Consider the following 24,333-nt stretch of genomic DNA (forward strand, 5'->3'; position numbering starts at 1 on the left):
TTCCTAGAACATTCTTAAGCAGATTAGTTAAGGACCAAGCAGATGCATCTGTATAACATGCTAAACTTAGCTTGCTAAGTTCTCTATATTTTAGCATGCTGTTGGTTAGCTTATGGTTCAATATATTCCATGATGAAAGAAAGTGGGTTGCAGAAGTTCATATGAATGCAACCTATGTCTTCTAAACCAGTCATTAGGTACTTTTTGTTTTCTGGCTGGCAAAGGAAAAGAAAGGAAAGGGGAAAGGAAAGGAAATAAGAGAGGCGAGGAGAGGAAAGAAAAGGAAAAGGAAAAGGAAAAGGAAAAGGAAATCCTGCAGATTTTACTCCCACTAGTGGTTGCCAACTATAGGATGCTTATCTACATTTCAGAGGAGATGGACGGTATAAAAATTTAATACATAAATAAAAAATAAGTAATAATGTGTTTAGGTTTAGTTGAACTTACTTTATTTTTGAAATTTGATAAATGTAGTGGCCTTTCCCCCTTTCCCCTTTTTCTAATGTGCTTGCTTTATAACCAGAGATCATGTTTACTCTTTTCTGAATCAAGAGAATTTCTGATTAAAAACTTCCCCACTTTGAAGACTTGTGTGGTTACACAACCTTGTTCTGTATTCCAAGACCAATACAAGGTTTATTCTGTTTTGACTTTAGGACTTTAGGTAGGAAGAATCAAGCATCTTTAATGTAATTTCTTAGACATTGGGCTGAAGGGAACAATGCTAGAAAAAAATAGTTAAGAATTATCTGCTGCATAGATTAGAGAGCTTGGTGACCTGATCTGACAATGGATTTGCAGTACCTGCTAAAATAAATTCTGCTCCAGCGCGGATGGCAGTTTTTAGCAATCTATTACTGTATGTCATTTTCTGGTCAGCCTTTTCTACCAGAACAGAAACAAAAAAAGAGTTGAACTGGAAAAAAGAGTATGGCTATGCTCACACAACATACTTAATTTGGTTACTGAATTAATTTATTTTCTGGCTTCTTATAAGATGAACCAAACATTAGCCAAATAGACTGGGTTTGTACAACCTACAAAGACAGATAGATACAGACGCACAGATACACACAAACTTTAATCAATGTTAATGCTCAGCTGATTCAACATGATGAACAATGCATTTTCAGTCATTGATGTCCTGATGAATCAAGACATGCTAATACATCCCATGGTACTAAATGTCACATAGAAAAAGACGTTGGGCTGGAAAAAAGGAGAGCTGAAAATGTTGGAATGAGGATTCAGGATAGGTCAGAGATCACATAAGATTTCTAGAAAGTGTTTCAGAATGAGTAAAAGGAAGCACCACATGAATGTGCAAGCAGAGCTTCTAGCTACAAAGGGAATGGTTGTGAGGTGGTTTTGTTTACTTATTTACTTATTTATTTATTTTGTCAAGCAATTATAAGATAACAGGTATAAGTATAAACATAGTTATGGATACATGAAGTGGATACATATAAGAAAAAATAAAAGAAATAAAAATAAAAAAGAAACAATAGGACAGGGACGGTAGGCACGTTGTTGCACTTATGCAAGCCCCCTACAGACCTCTTAGGAAAGGGGTGAGGTCAATAGTAGACAGTCTAAGGTTAAAGTTTTTGGGGTTTGGGGAAGAAACCACAAAGTCAGGTAGAGTATCCCAAACATTGACCATTCTGTTACTGAAGTCATATTTCCTGCAATCAAATTTGGTGCGGTTTACCTTGAGTTTGTATCTATTGTTTGCTCTTGTATTGTTATGGTTGAAGCTGAAGTATTCATTGACAGGTAGGACATTGCAATGTATGATTTTATATACTATACTTAGATCAGACCAAAGGCAGCGTTTTCTATGTCTAGAATTTCAAGTCTGGTAGCATAAGGTATTCTGTGACGATTAAAGGAGTGGAGAACTCTTCTTGTGAAATATTTCTGGACCTTCTCAACTGTGTTAATATCAGAAATGTAATGCGGGTTCCAGACTGATGAGCTGTATTCGAGTATTGGTCTAACACATGTTTTGTATGCTCTCGTTAGTAGTGTGATATTATCAGAGAAAAAGCTATGTAAGATTAGGTTAACAACTCTTAATGCCTTTTTGGCTATGTAGTTACAGTGGGCTCTAGCACTTAGGTCATTAGAGATGAGTACTCCAAGATCCTTGACAGAGTTTGGATAATCAACAAGGTCTTGACTATTCAGCTTGTATTTTATTTTCTGATTTTTTTGCCAATATGTAAGACAGAGCATTTATTTGTTGAGATTTGAAGTTGCCATTTATTTGACCATTCTGGTACATAGTCAAGGTCTTTTTGAAGGGTAGCAGTATTGTCTGTGGTGTTAAATAGCTTTACATCATCAGCGAAGAGAAAGCAGTTGCTCTTAATATGATCACAGAGATAATTTATGTAGAGTACGAAGAGAGTTGGTTCTAGAAGACTGCTCTGGGGGACACCACTGTTGACAGGTACATAATTTGTTAGAACGCTCCCAATTTTGACCATTTGTTGTCTGTTTGACAGGAATGCTTCTCTCCAGTTATGCAGGTGTCCAGAGATACCATAAGATTTTAGTTTTAGGAGTAGTTTGTCGTGTTCCACTGAATCTAAGGCTTTATAGAAGTCTATGTAGATTGTGTTATTATTTATTTATTAGTTATTATTGTGTTAAGCCAGGTTTTTTAAACCTAGAGTTCAGTAAACGTCCTTGAGCTGCAATGTTAATGGAGCCTCTCCATCACAATCATAACTCATGACAGTCCTAAATTGGATCACCCATGTGAACAACCCAATTTTATGACTTTGTTTGCAGCAGTTATAAAGCAAATGCTGCAGTCATAAAGCGATGGCTGTGGTTTTGCCAAAAACTGGAAGTAAATGCTGGTTTTCCAGAAATCCATTGTAAAATGTAGTCATATTACCATGAGATGCAGCAAACAGCTACAATTTGGCCTGGTTGATGAGCCTCTGAATTGCGGGCATACAATTGCCGGGGAATTCCAACCATTAAAATTTCAACTCTTGGTCACAAGTACCCCCAGGGAGTCCATCATAACTTCAAACAGTCTTAAGCCCAGTATAGCAGCTTGGTTCACACAGCATGTTTAGCTGTCTTTACCACAAAAAAAAAAAGTAACATGTAAATGTGAATGCAGGCCACATATGCACACATCTTCTACCCCAACTTTTAATCCTTTCGACAGAAGGATTGCATGGCAATTGGCACACATTTGTTGGCCAGGATAGACTTTTAAGTCACTGTTTGGTGAAGCTGGGTGAATGCCACTGGGCGGTCAGGAAGTTCAAGGGCTTCCATGGAAAAATTCCACTGTTTGACAGACAAAACAAACAGCTGACTTTCAGGGTCAGGGAACATGCCTGGACACATGTCAGAAGCACTCAGATGGGAAATGATCAGGTGATGCAACACCAAACCTTCACTTTTGCCTCAACTGAAGAGCAAAAATAAAAATAGGAAGCCATATTGAGAGCCACAGCCTAGAGCTAATTCCATGTTTACAGCTTAATTCTAGAGTTGAAGGGATTTGCCAGTCCAAAGGGAAAAGGCAATGGCATCTTGTTGAGATCTTTTTCCTCTCACAGGTAAGAATGAATAGAAAACCTTAGGATTTGTTTTTTTAAAAATGGATAGGGATACACAATTACAGTACAGGAGAGTCTAGTTAATCCAAAGTATGGAAGTCAGTATATCTCAGCCACCATCAAGCTTTGCCTGAATGTGGATCTGTCTGGGCTTGACAAAAGAAAGCAGTGCCTGTCTTGATTGGCAAGGAAAATTCATGGTTTACCTAGAAAGATCAAAGCACCACTTTTCTGAAGATGGAGTGGGGGAAGCAGGTAGAGTATCAGCAGAAACCTAGCACCAATCTCCCAGCCACAAAAACCAGTTACAAGTGGGAATGCATTATCAGCATACTTTGGGGACAGGGATAGTGATAAAGGACCTTTACAGTCACTGCATTGTCTAATTCCCATTTGGTAGGCTCCATAGACAGAATAACTTTTTATTTTTCTTTTTTTAACATCAAATAAAGTTTATTTAAGTTTCATACATTTAAAACATTTAAAAACATACAAACATAGAGACAAATATATATACATATATACATTCTACAGCAGGTATTGAGCAATGCTTACACACATTTTTTTCTCGCCCTAACATTGACGTGATCTACCTTGTTACAGTACCTTCCTCGTTCTTTTAATGTTTTAATTTCACAGAATATTTTATAATTAAATGCATGTCTTTCATAATTTCATAACTTATCCAGTTGTCAAATATTAGACAGAATAACTTTTTATTAACATAGCTATAAATGATATTGGTTCCTGATATTTGTAAAAAAGAAATAACTGCTCTAATTATATTTATTTATTTATTTATTTTTTATTTGTCAATTGCTTACAAGATAATAGGTATAAGTAAAAACATAGTTATGAATACATGGATACATATAAGAAAAATAAAAGAAACAATAGGACAGGGATGGTAGACACGTTGGTGCGCTTATGCACGCCCCCTACAGACCTCTTAGGAAAGGGGTGAGGTCAATAGTAGACAGTCTAAGGTTAAAGTTTTTGGGGTTCGGGGAAGAAACCACAGAGTCAGGTAGAGTATTCCAGACATTGACCACTCTGTTGCTGAAGTTGTATTTCCTGCAATCAAGTTTGGTGCGGTTAACCTTGAGTTTGTATCTATTGTTTGCTCTTGTGTTGTTATATGTTATATACTGTATATATTGTTTTGTATATGTTGCAATCAATTTCAATTTCTTGTGTCTGAGTGTCCTAGAAAATATATTCTAATTCCTAGTTCAATATTCACTTTTTATATTTACTTCTTGATTAATTTATTTGGAAGTAATATATAACAAAGAGGATCTTTTGCCCATGATCGCTAGAGTAGATTATCACCATCTAGTGGTTTGCCATGAACATTGCATGCCTTTTTGTAATTTTGAGTTTTCATTGATTGTATCTTTCAGATGACTTTATTTTTAAAAATAAAGTTTGATTTTATCACTTGTGAGATCTCCCAATGGGGGAAAGGGTTAAAGGATGTCTTCACTCTACCAGGTTCATTTTATATATATTCTTTATTTCCATTTTTTAAAAAACCTTTTACTTGCTACAAAGACACCATAGGTTGCATGAGTCTTCTTTTTTATAAACTAGAATTAGAGGGAAGATGCTAGATAGCAGCAGAAATCACCAAACTGCTACACCAGGGAAAGAGGTCAAGTCACATTGTGTAGATTCAGTGGGCTTCTAGACAAGAAAGGTTGAAACTGCCAGCCTTTCACCCACAAGTCCAGCCAATTAATTACATCTTAGTTAATATTTTGTGGCATGGGATTAGTACAGGATGCAGATGGAAAATTACAGGGAGTCCCAGAGCTACAGCAAGACCGTGAAGTCAAAAAGCATGCAGGAAGAAAGCAATGGGAGACTAGTACTGTTGTTAAGAAATCAACACAAATATACACATTAAATTACCAGGAGCGGAGCTTGATTTAAGCAGTCCTATTATATCTGGATTGCAAAAATCCAGTTGATCACTAGAAGTCAGCAAAGCCTAAATATGTAGCACAAAAGTCAAGGGAAGATTTATCTTTCTGTGCTAAAACAGAAAACTGATTCACTGTAGATTAAACATGCTATTTGTCACAATATTCTGGCAATATTCGATCTATGGATCCATGAAATAAAACAAAGTCTATGAAGCAACTAGCTTCATATACGCCTAGACTGCCCTCCAAATTCATTAGATAAATGCAGATTCCACCAGGTGAGGTTGAATAGGGAACAGGTAAGAGAACATTGCTTCAGCTAGCTTCAGAGGAGAAAACAGAAAACCCCTGAAGAACAAGACAAAATAGTCCTTATACCAAAACTCATGTAAGGGAAGACATCCAAATTCCTGACTGGTTCTTGGGATTTGATTTTCCTTCCAAAGTTTTCAGAAGCTTCTTGTATGAGAACCAAAACGTCTTGAAAGAAAAACCAGAAAGTCCAGTTGCCTCTTTAAAAAGCACCTTTGGAACAATCATAATCTGGATGATTGAGAATCTCCGTAGACATTCTGCCAAGGTTTTATTACTTGTGCCCATTATTACCATAGGTCTAGCTAACTGTTCTGTGTCTGAACCACTGGAAATAGAAAACCCTCAAATTTATGGGAACTTATTTCTACAATCTTCCTAGCAAATCAGTGGCTGCTGGTTGTGGAAATCAGACTTTGATGTGGAAGATCAGACACCTTTACTAAGAAGTAGATAGATGATAGATACAGGTAGATATAAAGACTCTGTGCTATTGAGTTTTCAACTTCTAGCGAATACATAGATTTTCCTCATGACAATCTTATCCCTAACCTGTTTTTAGTAACGCTCATTGTTACTGTAACTGAGTCCATCCACTTTCTAGTCGTTCTCTTCTCTTTCATTCTATCTTTTCCAACATCAGAGTCTGCATCAGAGAGATAGGTTTTTGCCTAATACTCTTGAACTAGGGTAATTTGACCTGATTATCATGCTTTGAGTGAAAACTCAAATTTGTTCAATGTTTCATTTGTTTGTTTTCTTGGTGGCACATGGTATTTTCAGCGGTCTCCCCCAACACTAGAATACAAAAATGTCAATATTCTTTTATCCCACTTCAAAGTCCAAGTTTTACTTTCAGTGTCCCATTGCTTGCACTATTATGTTCTTTGTAGGAACAGATACATCATAGCATCTGAATCTCCCCCCCCCCCCATACCTTCACGACTCCTCTGTCAAATGCTAATCTGTGGTGTATTTCTTGATTGCTCATTTATTATTCCTTTACTGTTGATCTTAAATACAGAAGACCGGCCATAAGCTGAAGGCATACACTGGTCAAGTATCTGACTTTTTAAAATATAACCAATGCTGCGCTTCAATGGTTAGATGGCCTGGACATTGATACTTGAACATAAATCTTCTTCATATTTATATTATATTGGCTTCTACTAATCTAAATGAAATGTTAATATGTATTGCTAGTCCATTTATGATATGCCATATGCTAAATACATAATAAAGGCAGAAGTTATCAATCACTTCAGTATCTTCATTACCACCAGTTTTAAGGTTGGATATTGTACCTGTCATAGTTTTTGTCTTATTCTAATTTAGCCCCATTTTTCATTATGCTCCTTGATTTTTATTACTGCTTTGCAGATCCTTTGCATTTTCAGCTGGTGGAGTAGCCATTCTTGGTACACTGACTTTAAACTTTTTATCTGCTGTAATTCTGATTTAAAAATGATGTATTTGTATCTGATGTAATTTCATGGTTTAAATGCTTGTTTATACTCTAATAGACAATTAGGATTATAGGACATTGAACATCACTGTTGAAGATGTCCAAAGTACTACCTCATCTGGTTTCATGGCACTGATTTGGGGCATTGAGGCTGAGGATATGCATGTGGTGGTTGGATTGGCTCAGCCAAACATCTCCATCCTTTACTCTTGGCCATGTCAGGATCTAACAGCAAGCCACAGAGAATGCCTAGAATGTCCCAGGAAGTATTTATTGTGCAAGATGGTTTTGCAGCTTCTTTTTTCAGTTATCCTCAGAACAGGAATTCTCCAGAGAAAGCATGTTTTCCTCAGTCAGCCTGATCCTGTGGAGAATCCTGTTGTGTGAAAATCAGTCAGTGTGACCTCTAGAATGACGTCCTTACTAAAGCACAATTAATTCTATTCATCTATTATGGATTGAATTGCCTTTTCAGGTGCTATTCTATCATTCCAGCTCCACAAGTCGGATTAAAATAATTCATGTAAGTAAATTCAATTCAGTGAATTCAGTAAGACTTTATATTCTGTCTCCAAGCAAAAAGAAACAATATCTAATAATAACCAGTAAAGCTCGAAACAATGCCCATGATATGAGAAAATCAATAGGATTTTATTATATTTCGCCAAAAATCACTGAAATGTTGGATACATCATAGATGATAGATAACAGTGTATTACACTGATTCATCAACTTACAATCTAATCAGTTCAATGTATCTACATTGTACACACATATAAAAAAATCCATCTATTCTAAAAGAAAATCAAAAACAGACAATTATACATGGCAGAAACATTAATTTGTCTTTAAGTAATTTAACAGGCAAACTTTTTATTACCTTTTCTGAACTACCATCTACAAAAGAATCCCACAGAAATGATTGAAATGTTTTTTTTTTTCAAAAAAAAAATATCTGTCCATATCCTATTTTACTGTGTAAGTCTAGGAGTGTTTGTAAAATATTTTAACATACTGATTCTTCTTAACCTGATTCTCATGCTATAGATTAGGGAATTCGCTAGATATGTCACACTGAATGTCATCCCAAAGTTGAAGACATATGGCTTGAATCTCATCTAACTGCACAGCTGTCCACAATACATTCTGGGAAACTTTTTGCCACTGACTCTTGATTGAAACAGAGCAATCAGGATGGGGTATTTACAAATGAGAAGCATGAGTGCCTTTACTCTGCAATTAAGTTTATAGTTCCCAACAAAGAAACAAGAAAGAAAGTAAAGTAAAATTAGAAGAAAAGTAAAAAATACAGGAAGACTTACCGTAATTGTAACTTCTCCCCTATTGACAACAGCTTCACTTTTTTTGGGAAATTGGTCTTATTAGACACAATGGGACTTACTTATGAGTAAAGGCTGACAGATGCAAACTGCACAGGTAGTTGCAGATCAAACTATATTAAGAAACTTAGATTTTTTTTTCCTTTTGATATTCTAACTTCACATCTTACATTCCAAGTGTCTTTGAGTGAACATTGGTGACTTTTAGAAATACTACGGTCACCATTTTGTAGTGCAGGAAGCTCCTTTGCTCTTAGGAGAGATTGGTAACAAACATCCTTGAGGTAACAGTACACCTTTCCTAGAAAGAAGAAAGCAACCATGCCATTTGCCCTCTACACAAATCGGGAGAACTGTAAGGAAGGAGGAAGGCTTTCCCCAGCAATGATTTGTACCACAAGGCCCGATAGGCTGAATAAGCAGATATGAAAGCAAAAATACTCAATTGACAAGTCTCCCCACAATAAAATGCAGATGTTCAAATGGTTAAAGCTCATGTGACTATCACTGAAGCATGTGTGCTTCCATCAGTGTTTGCTGCCTGTCCAAATGCTTCTGCAGTTATATGGTTGAAAGCTAAGACTTAAATGACCACCCTGCAAATCTTCCATATGGATTTGTAAGTGCTCCTGCAGGATCCAAAGAAAAGATTTACCACCCTCAGTATATAATACTTTGAGAGGTCAAGGTTTTCACTGCCAAACACATGCCAACAAAATTAACTAAAAACAACAACAAAAAAGTCACTTTAAATCAATGCATGGGCATCGGCTGACCAGTAGCTTTACTGAAGTGGAGAAATCTTCAAGGGTATCATAATTCTGGATTCCATTTCCTGAATAAGTGGCACTGAAAATAAATAAAAATAAATGAGGTGATACATGTGACACTTGAAAAATGAATGGCTGCTGAAGTCAGAGAAAATACAAGGCACATTCCTGCAGCCCAAAGAGCCAGTGATAGTAGCCACCACAACTATAAACATATATTCAGAAGCGATTGGAGGAGTAATAGAAAAAGCTGTAATCATGCCTAACATCTGCAGGTACAAAGAGAAACAGGGAAGTAGAATCTACAGCAGAGGTCTCCAAACTTGGCAACTTGTGGACTTCAACTCCCAGAATTCTCCTGCCAGCACAGTCCACAAGTGTTAAAGTTGCCAAGTTTGGGACCCCTGATCTACAAGGAGAGGGTAAAAAGAAAGAAAAGAAGCCCAACACAGCAGTTGCAGGTGTGCAATTAAAGCACCACCCCTTTACACAGGTGTATGATACATTCACAAAATGAGCAGGGCTTCACTCCTTGCAGTTATGGCCACAATCTTCATCCCTCCTGGATGCCTCCGACAAAGATGCACTGTGGGGGAAACCTTGATACCACATGTGATAGAAGCCGTGTTCTGCAGCATTTCGAAACTCAGTTCTGAGACTTTAGAAAAAAGAAAGTATGTTGCTCCCGATAAGGGAGAAGAGCAACCCATGAGACAGAGCCAAGAGTGGGATGCGTTTAAGAAACAGTGAAGCAAAAAGCGGCAACAAGAAGATTAAAAAAGGGAAAGGGAGACAGAATAATTAGAAATCCTGAGCAAAAGGGCCTCCTTTAAAGAGCAGCATCTGGACGCAGCAATAGCTCCCCAGGAACTTAGCTGGTACTCAGAGGTTGGAAATAGCCGAGTCAAGGACAAGGCTCAGATAGGTAATCTGTTTACACCGCAGCCGTAATAATGCAGATCACTGAATACAGAGTCTAGCAAGCCAATTTTCTACATGCAAAAGCCTAAGGATTTTAATCTTAACATGTCTTTCTCCTGTCCAGATTTCATGTCACTCTTTTCTTGTCTTGGAAATGGAGAGAAGACAACCTTGATTTGATAATAAAATTTGTCTCCTTTCCAGCTCTCTGTCTTCAGCCTTGGCAAATTCAGACACCATACTCTCAGCCTTGGCAGTATAACAAGCTTCACGCGATGAGCATCACTGCTAATATTGTCCTCCCAAATCCCTAATTTTGCTGATCCCAGCATCTATGCTCTGTAGAAAACTTTGTTTTTTTAATCCTTATCACATTTAAGCAAGTGTAGAAATATGGTCTGAAATGCTTGCTAATCTTATCTTCAGTTTACAACCCAAAAACTACCCTGAACTCAGACTACTCATTTAGCCATCTGTCAGCCTACTCCCTACTTGGAGAAGAGAATCTGTATCTAAAGAGGAACAACAAAGAGAGAAAACTAAAAAGTTCCAGGGCCACAATATCTTACGTGAGTATTTATTTACTTTTTTATTCATCCACCAAATTTCTACCCAATTGCAATCTAATGCCTTAAAAGAAACATAAAACAAGTTGCAACATTAAAATCCCAAGAGGGGCCATCTAGAATTATATAAGCAAGAGGTAAGAGCTGCTAAGAACAGGGAAAATAGAATTCAAAAATCCTATATAGGATACCATTTTTGAATTCTTTTTTCCCTGTTCTTTGCAGCTCTTACCTCTTGCTTATATAAGCAAATGCCGTCAAAGAGTTCTGAGCATAGAATTATTCCTGCAAGGGGACTGCTCCAAAGTGTGATACTGCCATAGAATAGCAGTCCCTTCAGCCTCTCTTCCTAAATCTCTTCAGAAATGAGGGACCAAGAGCAGTTTCTTCCTGAAAGTTCTAATAGGCTGAACTGACACTGGCTGAAACACAATCTCGTAGATACGGTATGCTGTGTCATAAAAAGACTTTATAGGTCTAAACCAGAGCCTCATAGGCACCCGGAAGCCTATCAGCAATCAGTGCAGTGTCCACAAATTGGAAAAATCTCTCTCATCTCCAGGAGCCAATAAGTATGTGGGCCGCTGCACTTTGGAGCAATTGGAGTTTCTGGGTAATCTTTAAAAACAGCCTGATACAAGCGATATTGAAGTATCCCAAAGTATTTAATATTTGTAAGCTGCCCAGAGTTGTCTCTGAGTTAATGTAGCCAGTTTCTCTGCACCATGTCAGACTGCAAACTGGTGCACTAGCCAAAGTTGAACACAGGCATCTCTGGATTCCACATGCTACTCCAGCAGGAACCGTGAGGTTTAAACTGTTACCTGTATAATACACAAGCTCATCCCATCCAGGCTTGTGCCAGGCAGAATTCCTTATGTCTTCTCTCGTCTGCAAGTCTTTGTAAGCTGCAAGTATTGGTGGAAAAAAAAGATTTGCAGCTTCAGTGATGTGATAGCCACCAACAAGTTTTAGTTACAACAAAATGTCATTCAAGGCTTGGCAATGTGATAACTACAAGTGTCAATGTACCATTTGGCATATATCCTCCTGACACTGGCCATTCATTATATGTTTTCATTCTTTCAGAATGGCCAAGAGCACTTTGAAGTGATTTAGATTCTAACAGAGAAGCAAAGCTGAGTTCCTAGGCAGATGACCCAGGACTCCCAACCCTTCATGTTGAAGAACTTAGCTATCTATGAAAGAAAAATATGGTGTGGTGCTATGGAGCCCAGTGAATGATCCAGAATACCGGAGAAGAAAACAGTAAATACTGCCATTTTTAACAGGAACAAAATCCACATTTTCCAAGGGAACATTAAATGATGCAAATAATTGTAGAATTTGTTCTTATGTTTGGACTGAACTAGAAGTGGTAATGAAGTATATGTCCAAGGCAGGAGTACAAAATGTGCAGCCTGCCAACATCTCTTTTGCAGCCTCCAGTGCCCCAGAACAAGGCCAAAGCTTTCAGTCTTTTTGCAGTATTTTTAGTGGCCTTGACAAGCATGGGGTGAATGGAAAAAAAACATATGCCTTGAGTTTTGTAGAGGCTTCAAGCATCTGTTTCAGCTCTTTTAATCAGCAACAAAGAAGAGGGGTGTGTGTGTGTCAACCTGTTTTCCAAAACACCAGAAGGCAAGACAAGAAACAATGGATGGAAACTAATCAAGGAGAGAAGCAACCAGGAACTAAGGAAAAATTTCCCTAACAGGCAGGACGATTAATCAGTGGAACGGCTCGCCTTCAGAAGTGGTGGGTGCTTTGAAGAAGAGACTGGACTGCCACTTATCTAGAATGATAGAGGGTCTCCTGCTTGAGCAGGGGATTGGACTAGAAGTTCTCCAAGGTCTCTTCCAACTCTGTAATTAATCTTTCAAACCACCCCAAAATTAAAACCTGTCCACATTGTGGGCCCTGACATGGCCTTTAAGCCAGGGGTCTCCAACCGTGGCAGCTTTAAGACTTGTGGACTTCAACTCCCAGAATTCCTCAGCCAGCTTTGCTGGGAGTTGAAGTCCACAAGTCTTAAAGCTGCCACGGTTGGAGACCCCTGCTTTAAGCCAATTAGAATTAGGCACACATGGCCTAGACACTGAAGTCTAGTCCTACCCCAAAGATGATGGACCATGTATAACTGCCCAATCTGTGAGAAAAATCCACCAACAGCTTCTTTATCATCCTGCCGGATTCGAATAGCCCGGGCCCTGAAAGTAAGGAGACAGAGGTTTACAAACCAAATGCTGCAGTTGACATAAATGCTGCATCATATTTCAATCACAGCAATAAAAAAGCAACAGATTGCAGAGCCACCTACTGCTTTAAATAATATTTGGAGCAATAGAAATAGTTTGGAAGACCTGAAGCCAACAGCAGTGTTTGGATTACAGCACCGAGGCATAATTCAGCTTGATGTAGATTACTTATAATTTTAAAAAGTACCTTGAATCCATTAATGATTTTACAACCATTTTTATTTATTTAAAGCATTTGTAAAGGCTCCCATCTTAAATCAAACTCGGGTTGCCTTATTATATATTTTATTAAAACAAATCTGGCAGGGCAGTCTCCTTGATTTGTAGAACACTGAAGAGTTTAGAGGTTTTGAAATCGGCCTTTGCAGACACCAATCCAATTTGTCAAGAGCCAGGATCCAGGAGATGCCCTTTAGATGCTGCCCAGGATAGTATTTGTCATTCAACAACTTCTCCAAGTTCTCCAGTTCTGTCCTCAAACTGCCTTATACTAAGTTAGACAGTTTCAAGCAATACTGTTTATGATGACCAACCAAAGTTCTTTATTCTCAGGATTCCAGTGGTTGTTTCATATAAAGAATTCTTTTTATACATGTGTTTTTTTCTGGAAGTTCTGAGTCTAGGGTTAATTAGCCTGTCCTAAAATAATGGACCAGTCACTTTATACAGAAAGTCAGATAAAAGTGATTTTTTTCTAAAGAGCCATATTAATGTAGTCTTGAACTGGAAAAAATGGGATGTGAGTATGAATGTGTCTGGAATAAATTCTTACTTTGTCTTCTAAATTTAAAAAAAACATTTATGGCCAGTACTACTGAAAAGGATGCTATCCAAAATAATTATTAGCTTAATGTAGCAATGCTACATAACTTATTTTACTTATATTTACAATCAGTTCAACAAAGCAAGCTCCTACTCTTCTCATTTTGCAGGGGAGAATCTGAGGCTCAACCTAGTTGTAAAATTCAAGCGCATCTAAAAATAAAAGATATAAATCGCATTATAGGTATGATTTATACTTGTCACTGTTTATACCAACAATATTTATGCACGTTTTATTTCTAAAAAGCTGGAAAATTCTTCTCTCATTTTCATTTTGTAATGTGTACCTTTATTTTTCCTAGTAGGGCTTTGTTTATCATAAAGGTGTTTGTCCTTCTGGGTTAACAGAGAATCAGGTAAGAAGGAATGCGCAGGAGCATATATGAAGGCTCCTGATAGATTTTTTGAGCTATTTACAATAATGAAAAATGCTAAGGTTGAGTGGGATAATCATATTCATAATAATCTCAACAGGTATTTGGGAAATAGAATATTGTATTAAATGATACCTAGTTAGTCTTGCACTATTATTTTTGTTTTTAGTAATTTTCTTCCAATCCCTCAAAGCAGCATATAAACTTATACTGCAATCTAGAATGCCATCTTCAACACATTATGGCACTTACCAATAGTTGCCCCATTCAATCATTGTTCCAGGCTGAAAAGAAACAAAATATATCATTAGATCTAAAACAGCTTTTTCTTATCACCCACAAGCTAAGAATTAATACCCATGTTTCTAGTTTCTTTGTTTTAGTTTACTAATCCCATTTTAGTTTCTTTTCAAAAGCAACATAATTTTCAGCAGAAAACAAATAAAACATAGATAATATTGGTACTCTAATTAGGCATTTCTATCAAGAAACAAACTGCTATTTTTGTCTATCAGTTGTATTATCTGAATAAGCTTCCACAAGTATGCAGTCTTAAGAAATTATTTCTGAGTAATTAACTACTGTTAATCCAATAAGATTCAGGCTAAGTCCGGAGGTTGTACTAAAAGCACTTATGCTTCTTCTTTAAATGATTTTAAAAAATAAGTTATGCAAATTCTATACCTCTGGAAAAAAGCTCACTCACACGTAATTGATAAGACCTTAATTCATAGATGTTGGGTCCTGGCCTGGAAATAGGCTCATTCCAAAAGCTGAACTCCAAGAGCAACTGATTCTTACGAGACAGAAGCATATTTCCTCTTGCTTTGCGAAACTCTGTAAATTCCTAAAAAACAACCACCAAAAAAATTGGATTCCTTAAGGGTATTGTGAAAAGACATTATATTTTAAAAAGAATTTACCCAGATTCTCTTTAAATATTTATAATTCAATGATGGAAAGATATCAAATGCCCCAAATTTGTTGGGTTTTCCCAAAGCTTAAAAACATGGCTATGTACCTGGGATTGGAACATTTTAAGAGTCCTGTCACTTGCCTTTACTATTAGTTGATTAATCATCATGGATGCTATTTGTATTTATTTATTTTGTGGATGTTTTTTATTGTTTTAATGTTTGTTATATTGTTTTAATTTATATTTTTAGAATTATAAGCCATCCAGAGTCACTTGGTTGAGTTGGGCGGCTATAGAAAATACATGAATGGATAAATGGATGGTTGTATATGAGTGATTCCTAATAGATACCAAACTCTAGACCTGTCAATGATAATGTAAATACTATTTGAATAAATCTTACTTTATATAAGATTTGAGGTATTGAGTTATTCAAAAATACATAAGCTAATCTCTTGAAAGCCAAAAGAGAGAAAAAAGAGCGTGAGAATAAGAAGAGACCTCATATGATTGAAAAATGGTATAAAGTATCTTTTCCTTACTTGGTGTAGTTTAAATGTATTTGGCTTCACCTCTTAGAATCTCTTGTCAGCATATCCAACAGTGATTCCAAGAATTGAAAGCCAACACATGTAGACAGCACCAGGTTGAAGAAGACTGGATTAAAATATGTAACTTTAATTAAGACCAAGCAGTCAGATAGACAATTTTATTACATTATAAAATGGTGTAATCTTAAAATAAAAATCACTCATCTTTTTCTTAAATAGTACAAAACTTGCTGTAATATCAGAAATAAGCAGGCACAGCTCTCCATTTATTTATTTTTGTAAAGCTGGATAATGGGATATAGCTCCAAACAAAATTGAGCCACTAATGCCTTGTGATGAAGCTGCAGAAAACTTTTCTAAAGTATAATCCTCCATTAACAATATTATAGCAGTGTCCCAGAGACATGAATTCTTGGAAGAGATAGTCAGCTTACAGAAACATGTCAGAAACTGGGCTATGTCTGATAATTTTACAGTAGACAATTAGATAACCTTGCAAATAGAAGTAGATAAGAGCTTTCATGGCAAAGCATCCTGAGGACTATATTAAACCAATTCTCAAGCAGCCACTTTCAAGCCCAAAGTCCCTTCCCTGTGGCCACTGATTTTTTTTTCATATATCACCAATCATAAGCAGCCTTTTTCATTTTTCTCTCTGATATAGACCTGTTTGTTTTTATAGGGGTGGGGGCGTGGAACAAGCCACTGAGCAAAGTATCCAGAATAAAACAGGAGCAAGATATGTTCGCTTCATGAGAGGAAGGGAAACTCCAAACCAGAAGTTACCAAAAAGGTTAGAAAGTATTGATAGAAATCACTCATTTTTACCTTATCATCTCGAAGTTTACTCATGACTTCTGTAAGGGCTGGATATCCACCCTCATACCGCCAGAGATGTACTGAAATCAAAATATAAAATAGTATCCAAAAATGCATATTTAAGTTCTCTTTTCTTACTGGAGAGACATAGGTTGGTTCTATCTGCTGCATCAGATATGAGTATTCCAGAGAGCATTTGAATTTTGCTGGGTCAGTATTTGCTTTTTCTTAGACCCTGCAGGACTTGAGTCTGATCAGCTCTTTGTAATCAGCCCTCTGTTAATCTACTTTGTAAAGTAGATTTGTGTTTTCCTTGCCCACCCTTTTATAACTTCACATCCAGATTGGAACAAAACATCTCTCGCAAACATTGGAGTGATTTTGCATTCTGCTATATGTCTTATCTCCTACCAGCCTGATCCTGCTCTCCGTACCACGTGTTCCACGTCCCCACCAGTGTACATGGATACTCCTTCCCTTCATGGATCTTTGGCAGAACTTTTTCACTGATTAAAAACAAAAACAAAAGGAACGCATATAAGCTGCATGCTATCGACTTCGCTTTCTTCTGAAGTGTTTACAGGTGACGGCTGACTGTTACTAACACTTTTGTTGCCTATCAGTATTCAGTACAATCTAGGCTGAATCTTCCTGGCCTTCTTGAAATTGCATTTTCATGAGGTGGTGAAAAATCACTCTGGAGATTTTTAAGATTGGGCAACCATTTATCTGAAATGGTATAGGGCAGGGGTCTGCAACCTTAAACACTCCAAGAGCCATTTGGACCTGTTTCCCACAGAAAAGAAACCCTCAGGGGGCCAATAATTTCACAACCAATGTGACTGGGTGGGCATGGGCAACTCGCCATCACTCACTCCCACCCAGTCACCTCCTGATCTGGAATATGGAACGAGACTCCATCCCCCGCCATCACCCTTACCTTCTCAAGCCAGGCGAGGATGACGGGGAGCGGAGGGGCCAGCCAGTGGTAGGATCAGATAGCAGAGAGCCACGGTAGAGGGCTGAAAGAGCCACATGTGGCTCCAGAGCTGCAGGTTGCAGACCCCTGGTATAGGGTTTCCTGCTGGAGTAGGGGGTTGGACTAGAAGACCTCTGAGGTCCCTTCCAACTGTTATTCTGTTAAATCTGTAAGAGATCTCTCCACAGCATCTTCACAAAACATCAATGACTAAGGATCCTTGTGAAAATCTAGATATTTTAAAAGCACCTGAAGTTGGCAATCTAGATATGCCTTGATGAAGGAAAATCTGCAGTTATTGCTTTTAAGAAGAGCACTTCAAGAGTATTTCTGCATAGTTAATAAGTGGATATTTCTCATATTTAATAGCATAATTATGACTTTTACACATTCAGCAGAATGAGGTGGTACAGTCCTGAACAACAGAACCCTAGCAGACTTCCTGTTTCATGGCTCATCTTACAGTATGCAAAAATCTCCCTACAAATACAAAAATTCATATGGGGAAAAGGTTCTGGCTCTCTGTTGTACTAATTGTTTCAACACAGAGTTCAAATACTATCCATTTTATCACCTGAGATAACTTGTTCTTGCTCCTTTCAAGTGAGCAGGTGAACTATTTGCCCAATCTTATGTTTGTTTACTTAGAAATCTTACTAAGTTCATAAAATTGGCTGTAAGTAAATATATGTAAGATACATTGTCTGATACCTGAACTTGAAAGCATCTAGACGGATATCAGGACTTACCAAAGTTTGTTGTAGGAGTCTAGACATTCCGGTTTGACGTTGTGAACTGAAACATCAAACATCAATGTTAAATGATTAAGAGAAAGACATAAACTGTAATAGAGAAATGTTAAATATAGAAATAAACACTCACACTGCAATTTATAAAGGCTGCTAGTCTCCTTTTTGGCTAAGAGGTTGGAGTGAGCATCTTTCCTGGGATCAACCTTGCGGACAAACAGTGATTTTAGCCAACTATCTTCTCCAGATTGGTTATGTGATAAGGCAAGGCCCCTGCAAGAAATGGTCAAAGAATATATAAATTATAGTTAATTCAGAGTTAATTCCCAACATTGCATTTATTTTTGTACAAATGTCTTTTTAGGTAAAATTATGTTTATGTATATTTAAATTTGGATAAGCTTATATGCATGCAACAAGATAGAAGATACACATTTATTTTTTAAAATATTTACCACTATGTTCTTCTGTTTTTAAACATTTCTTGTCAATATTCTTTATTTTGGTAAAAGAGAAAGCACAAATTTAGAGAAGTCTTCTGTAACTAGTATGTTGTCAGAGAATCTTTTCAAGGATTTTAGAAATAAAAATAGTAAAATGTGGAAACAACATCTCAATGGTATACAACTTACATGATTAACTTTCTGCAGTGATATTAGACAGATTTTTTTTTTAATCAAGACTAGATAGGATAGCTCATCAGAGAGAATCTCTGTGGTTTCAAAGAATCAAAAATGATTTGATGGCACATAGTCACAATCAAAACTACCAACATCATATTTTTTCAGATTAAAAAAACACCTTAAAAGTTAACAATTTCAATTTATCAACTACTTACTAAAGCGATGTGGTAGCTCAAATGCTACTTTAAAAAGTATAAGTGTGCCATCTGTATGTAACTTCTTAAAACAGCATTTTTTTCTGGAGGCATAGTAATAGCTGCATAGTCCTCAGGTAAAGTATGGCAGATTTTAGGTTTTGCACATAGATGCAATGTTAATATTGTAATAACAGTAAGTGCTATGTTTATGATCATGAGCTTTTTGAAGGTCGTTTGAAGACTAGATCTGAAAGGCTGCAGAGCCCTTTTATCTAAATGTCTAACAATAGGACAGACATATAATTGGATATATAAGATCATGCTCTTTTAGGTTTTACTCATATAACAAGGATATTTCAACTATACTGAAATCTAAGTATTCATTTAATCTAACATCGTGAATCTGCAGCCATCCAGAAATTGCTTAACTATAAATCCCAGTGCATTCCCAGTTTACCCCAGACTGAAGTTACTGGGAATTGTAGTTTAGTAATATGTCTTTGGAGAGCCATAAGTTTTTAACTTCAGTGGGGAAGATATAATTTCTAGGTAGTCCCTCTCTGTGTCTTACTACAAATTAATCCCAAGGTCTCTGTTCACTTCCTCAGGCTCAACAGGTTCAAACCCTTCCCAGATCTGCAACAAAGCCAGGGTTCAACAGTGAGCAAATTTGGGTGACTTTGCAAGATAGATAAACAAATTCTTTTGCAGACCCCTGCAAGGGATCTCCAAACCCCCTCTATCCAAGAGGACATCTATCACCTAAAATAGGCCCATGAGATGGTTTTCCACAGATACAATAATGGTAGAGAACTAATGATCCTTCATTACCCTTATCGCCACAAGGTAAGCCTTAACAGTGGCTCTAGTCTAGTCTATATATTCAGAATGTTTTATGTACAAGACAGTAATATAAGTACAGCCATAAACAGTGATGTCATATAAGTATCACTCTTGCTTCTTAATTCATGTCAAAATGGTTAGACTTAATTGGGTAGAAGTGAATCATACAATAGAAGTGAATCATACAATAATAATTCCAGGGCCTCATTACTTAATTTGTGAAAAAATCCTGTTTCCTAGGAAACTAGTACATCTCAAGGACGTTTGAATTGCCCATACATCTTTATCAGGCATAGTTTTTAACAAAATATAAACAATCTTTACACTCTGGATTTAGTAGCTAAATCAGAATATTTTTATCCAGCCTTTGTTACCAAACACTAGCCTCTGTCATTCCTTAAAGGTGTTTACTGCACTCATGCATGCTATACATGGGTAACCTATTCACATTAATCTTACATTGGGGCCTCTAAAACATGGGGTTTGATTATTCACTCTTTTCAGTAAAGAATAGTTTGGATCATCTCCAATTGTTTCGGTTACTTCCTTGAATGTGATTTAAATGATCCCAGTGTGAATTTATTTATTTTTATTGATCAAATTTATATGCTGCTCATCTTGTGGTACAAGGAGACACTGAACAGCTATGATTAATAGATATGGATAAGGGATTATGCTTCTCTTACTTTTTAAAAGTGAAAATATAGAGGAAAAATAATGTAAAAGTATGTGTTCTTCTTTACCACCTAGTAACAATTCTCTCTCAAAGCTATTTGGAAGCACCAGGTTGGGGAAGACTCCTAGGAATGGAAAATCAGAAAGATGCATGAAACAGAAATGTACCTAGGGCCAAAGATCATAAAATAGTTGAAACCTTCATTTGAAAGAGACTTGGTGTGGATGGCTATGAATTATAAGGATATGCAGGGGAAAGTTCTGATACAGATTTTTATTTATTATTTTTATATATCACCTTTCACCTAAAAACCCAAGGTTCTCAATCATCTGTTTTTTTCTCTCCATTGTTCCTCACAACCACCATATGATGCATATTTATCCATCCATCCATCCATCCATCCATCCATTCATCCATCCATCCGATTTCTATATTGCCCATTTCACCTAAGTGACTATGGTTAGCTAATGTTACAAAATATAAAAGTGTAAATAAGAACAAAATTAAAAACAGAATTAAAAGATAGGGTTACTGTATTAAAAGTTAAAAAGGTGGAGAGAACACTCTCATGAAACCAACCATCTCCAGGAATGTCTAACACTCTTTGACTCCCATGCCAATTGGCAGAGCCAGGTTTTAACAATCTTTCTGAAGGCTAGGAGAGTGGGGGCTCATCACACCCCTGGGGGTAAGGTTTTCCAAAGGGGCCAGGCCATGGCAGAGAAGACTATCTTCCTGGTACCTACAAGGTGAAATTCTTTATCCAATGAGAGCCAAAAGATATCCTCCCTGCCTAATTGGGTGGCACACAATGATATAATCAGGACAAGATATTGCTTGGGTAACTGCTCCCATGGCATGCACAACTTTAAAAGTGATTTTGAGAAGGAACTGCTCCCACATATATTGAGCAAATGGTGTTAGGATTGGATTAGTATGGTGACTAATCCAAACACATCGAACAAACTTTTTATTTTTATTTATTTATTTATTTGATTTGGTTTGTCAATTTGTTACAAGATACTAGGTATAAGTAAAAACATAGTTATGAATTCATGGATACATATAAGAAAAAAAAAGAAACAATAGGACAGGGACGGTAGGCACGTTGGTGCGCTTATGCACTCTCCCTACAGGCCTCTTAGGAAAGGGGTGAGGGCAATAGTAGACAGCCTAAGGTTAAAGTTTTTGGGGTTTGGGGAAAAAAAACACAGACTCAGGTAGAGTGTTCCAGACATTGACCACTCTGTTGCTGAAGTCGTATTTCCTGCAATCAAGTTTGGTACGATTAACCTTGGGTTTGTATCTATTGTTTGCTCTTGTATTGTTATGGTTGAAGCTGAAGTATTCATTGACAGGTAGGACATTGCAATGTATGATTTTATATAACTTCACAGCCATGTGGAAAGTTGTACAAGTTGTCCTAGACTTACAACCATTTGTTTAGTGGCCATTTGATGTTAATCATTGGATGATAAACACACTTAGGACTGTTGCAGCATCCCCATGGTCACTTGATCAAGCTTTGGGCACTTGGCAATTGACATGTATTATGAGAGTTGCACTGTCCCAGGATTATGTGATTTGTAATTTTCCAGCTGGTTTTCAACAAGCAAAATCAATGGGGGAAGCCAGATTCGCTTAATGACCACATGATTCACTTAGTGATTTGTTTAACAACTATGATAAAAAGGTCATAAATCAGGGCAAAATTCACTTAACAGCTGCCTTGTTTAGTAATAGAAATTTTGGATTCAATTGTGGTTGTGACAGCCATCTACGATGGATCTCCTTGATAAAAAAATTCAGACAGTGTCTAATAGCCCTTGTTCGAAACTGACAATGATATTTCAATTATAAGCTTTCTCGGGAAGAAGCTTGCAAAGTGATATCATTCATGAGAATATTGAGCCTGTCATCTGCATCTCTATAACTGCCTAGTTTAGTTCTGAAACCCAACAAGACAGACACTGATTTCAGTGCTAAATTTTTCTGAGAAAGCTTGAAACATTTCAGTGCTCAGCTGTCTCCGACTCAATGAGATCCCTGTTGAAATAAACCTGAGAATGTTCTGTTTTTACTTTGCTACTCTTTGATAACTCCTTATGTCCATTATTTTTTAATTTTTGTACAAAGTCCCAAAGGTGCTTTTTTCAAGAGACAACTGGGCTTTCTGGTTTTTCTTTGAAGATGTTTCTCATCCAAGAAGTTTCTTCAGCTCCTTTGGGACAACCCTGATCTGAGGAATGACTGAGAATCTACGCAGACATTTTGCACAAAGACTAACCTGTCTGTGCTACATAAAATCCAAGGGGGCTTTAGTGGCATATATCGCTGTTAACTAAAGTAACTGAAGAAGAGCCAATTCATGGGCAGGGAGGTAGCCAATGGGCTTCACAGATAAATGGAGAGGGAATGGCTCGATAAAATGTATATTAATATATTTATGCCAGGCCTTTGCCTGTTCTTAGTATAGCATACTAGAAAAGAATGATCCAGTGGATGACAAGTGGAAGCAGAAAGACGAAAAATCTACAGCTGCAGGTTACTTTACATAGCATTTGGGGTCCAATACTGAAATGACAGGAATGTCCTATATTATCCAACGACTATTGCTAAGAGGATACTTACAACCCATCATAAAGGGTTCCAAAGTCACTTACAATTTAATAAGAATACAAATGGACACGTTGAAATAAAGAGGAGAGTGTTCCTGTAATATGGGATGAGGCGGGTGTCTCAAAACGTCTTTGCTGGGGCTTAACTATGGGGATTTTGAGAAGAAACAAACTAGTTTACATGGGCAGAGGACAAGAACGGGACACCCTTTCACACGATGACTAATTCATTCCATCCTCTATCCTGAACCATAAACTGTCGGGGGTTTACCCAACACGCCCCCCCCCCAACACATCCACACTCCTCCAGTGCGCACGCGTGTCGCAAGAAACCAGCCACTAGAACATTAGACCGGCGGGGATGGGGGGAGCATAATAAAGAGTCTGCAAAGGGTTACACAGATCCAGCCTGGGCGCTGTATTAGGCCCCAGCCGCGTCCATGGACGCATTTACAACCATTCCCTGGGCGGGGCTGGTGCTCTGCTTTTCCCTCCCAGAGCGAAGGAAACGGGGAGCTTCCTAGAAACCACCTGACTTGCCCGTGACCTTGAGGATAACGGCGGCCGCGGGACGGGGTGGTGAAGAGAGGGATGCGCGCAGGACACGCTTCCCTCCCCTTTCTGCAGCTTCGCTCACCTGAGGTAGATAAGACGGAAAGTGGCCCCCGGTGCCGGGAAGGGGCCACAGCGGAGGCGGCCCCCATTCCCCCGCAGCAGCACTCCGGCCGCCATCTTGACCACCTACGCTGGCGGCGGTGGGGAGCGGGGCGAGAGAGCGGCGCGTTGCACCTGGTCAGCCACTAGGGGGCATTAGGGTTGCGAGGAGAGGATAGCGAAGGGGATGGGCGGGGAGAGGAAGGGGCAAGTTTGCCTCGCGCGCAATGCGAGGCGCGGGATGGTGAGGGGTCGCGGAGGAACTCCGCGTGGATTCCCGAGTTGCGTAAGTCGCAAATATGACGCGACTGAAAGAAGGGACAAATGGGATAGCAAAAAAGATTTTGGGAGGGCAGCCCGCG

General features: G+C 37.8%; 1 protein-coding gene across 1 annotated transcript; it reads right to left on the bottom strand.

Annotated features, from left to right (window-relative positions):
• Positions 1–7,925: 7,925 nt before the first annotated feature.
• Positions 7,926–24,149, bottom strand: NIPSNAP2 (nipsnap homolog 2). The gene is made up of 10 exons (XM_026708527.2): positions 23,955–24,149; positions 18,494–18,633; positions 18,361–18,406; positions 17,044–17,138; positions 16,642–16,712; positions 15,053–15,193; positions 14,599–14,630; positions 13,008–13,102; positions 11,717–11,800; positions 7,926–9,484 (listed from the first exon to the last, which is right to left on the bottom strand). Exons 1-10 carry the CDS (start codon positions 24,047–24,049, stop codon positions 9,420–9,422), a joined length of 864 nt encoding a protein of 287 aa, XP_026564312.1. The 5' UTR covers positions 24,050–24,149; the 3' UTR covers positions 7,926–9,419.
• Positions 24,150–24,333: the final 184 nt, after the last annotated feature.

Source organism: Pseudonaja textilis, chromosome 1 (assembly GCF_049901715.1).
Source record: "Pseudonaja textilis isolate UNSWEBS1 chromosome 1, rPseTex1.2, whole genome shotgun sequence".
Classification (NCBI taxonomy): Eukaryota; Metazoa; Chordata; class Lepidosauria; order Squamata; family Elapidae; genus Pseudonaja; species Pseudonaja textilis.

Bases quoted from the DNA above. Each gene is read 5' to 3' on its own strand.
- NIPSNAP2 (XM_026708527.2), bottom strand. From the start codon at position 24,049: ATGGCGGCCGGAGTGCTGCTGCGGGGGAATGGGGGCCGCCTCCGCTGT. The intron at 13,103-14,598 runs GTAAGTGCCATA...CCTTACTTTCAG, and splicing joins ATTGAATGGGGCAACTATTG to GGCCCGGGCTATTCGAATCC. The intron at 11,801-13,007 runs GTAGGACTAGAC...CAATACTTGCAG, and splicing joins CATGGTCCATCATCTTTGGG to CTTACAAAGACTTGCAGACG.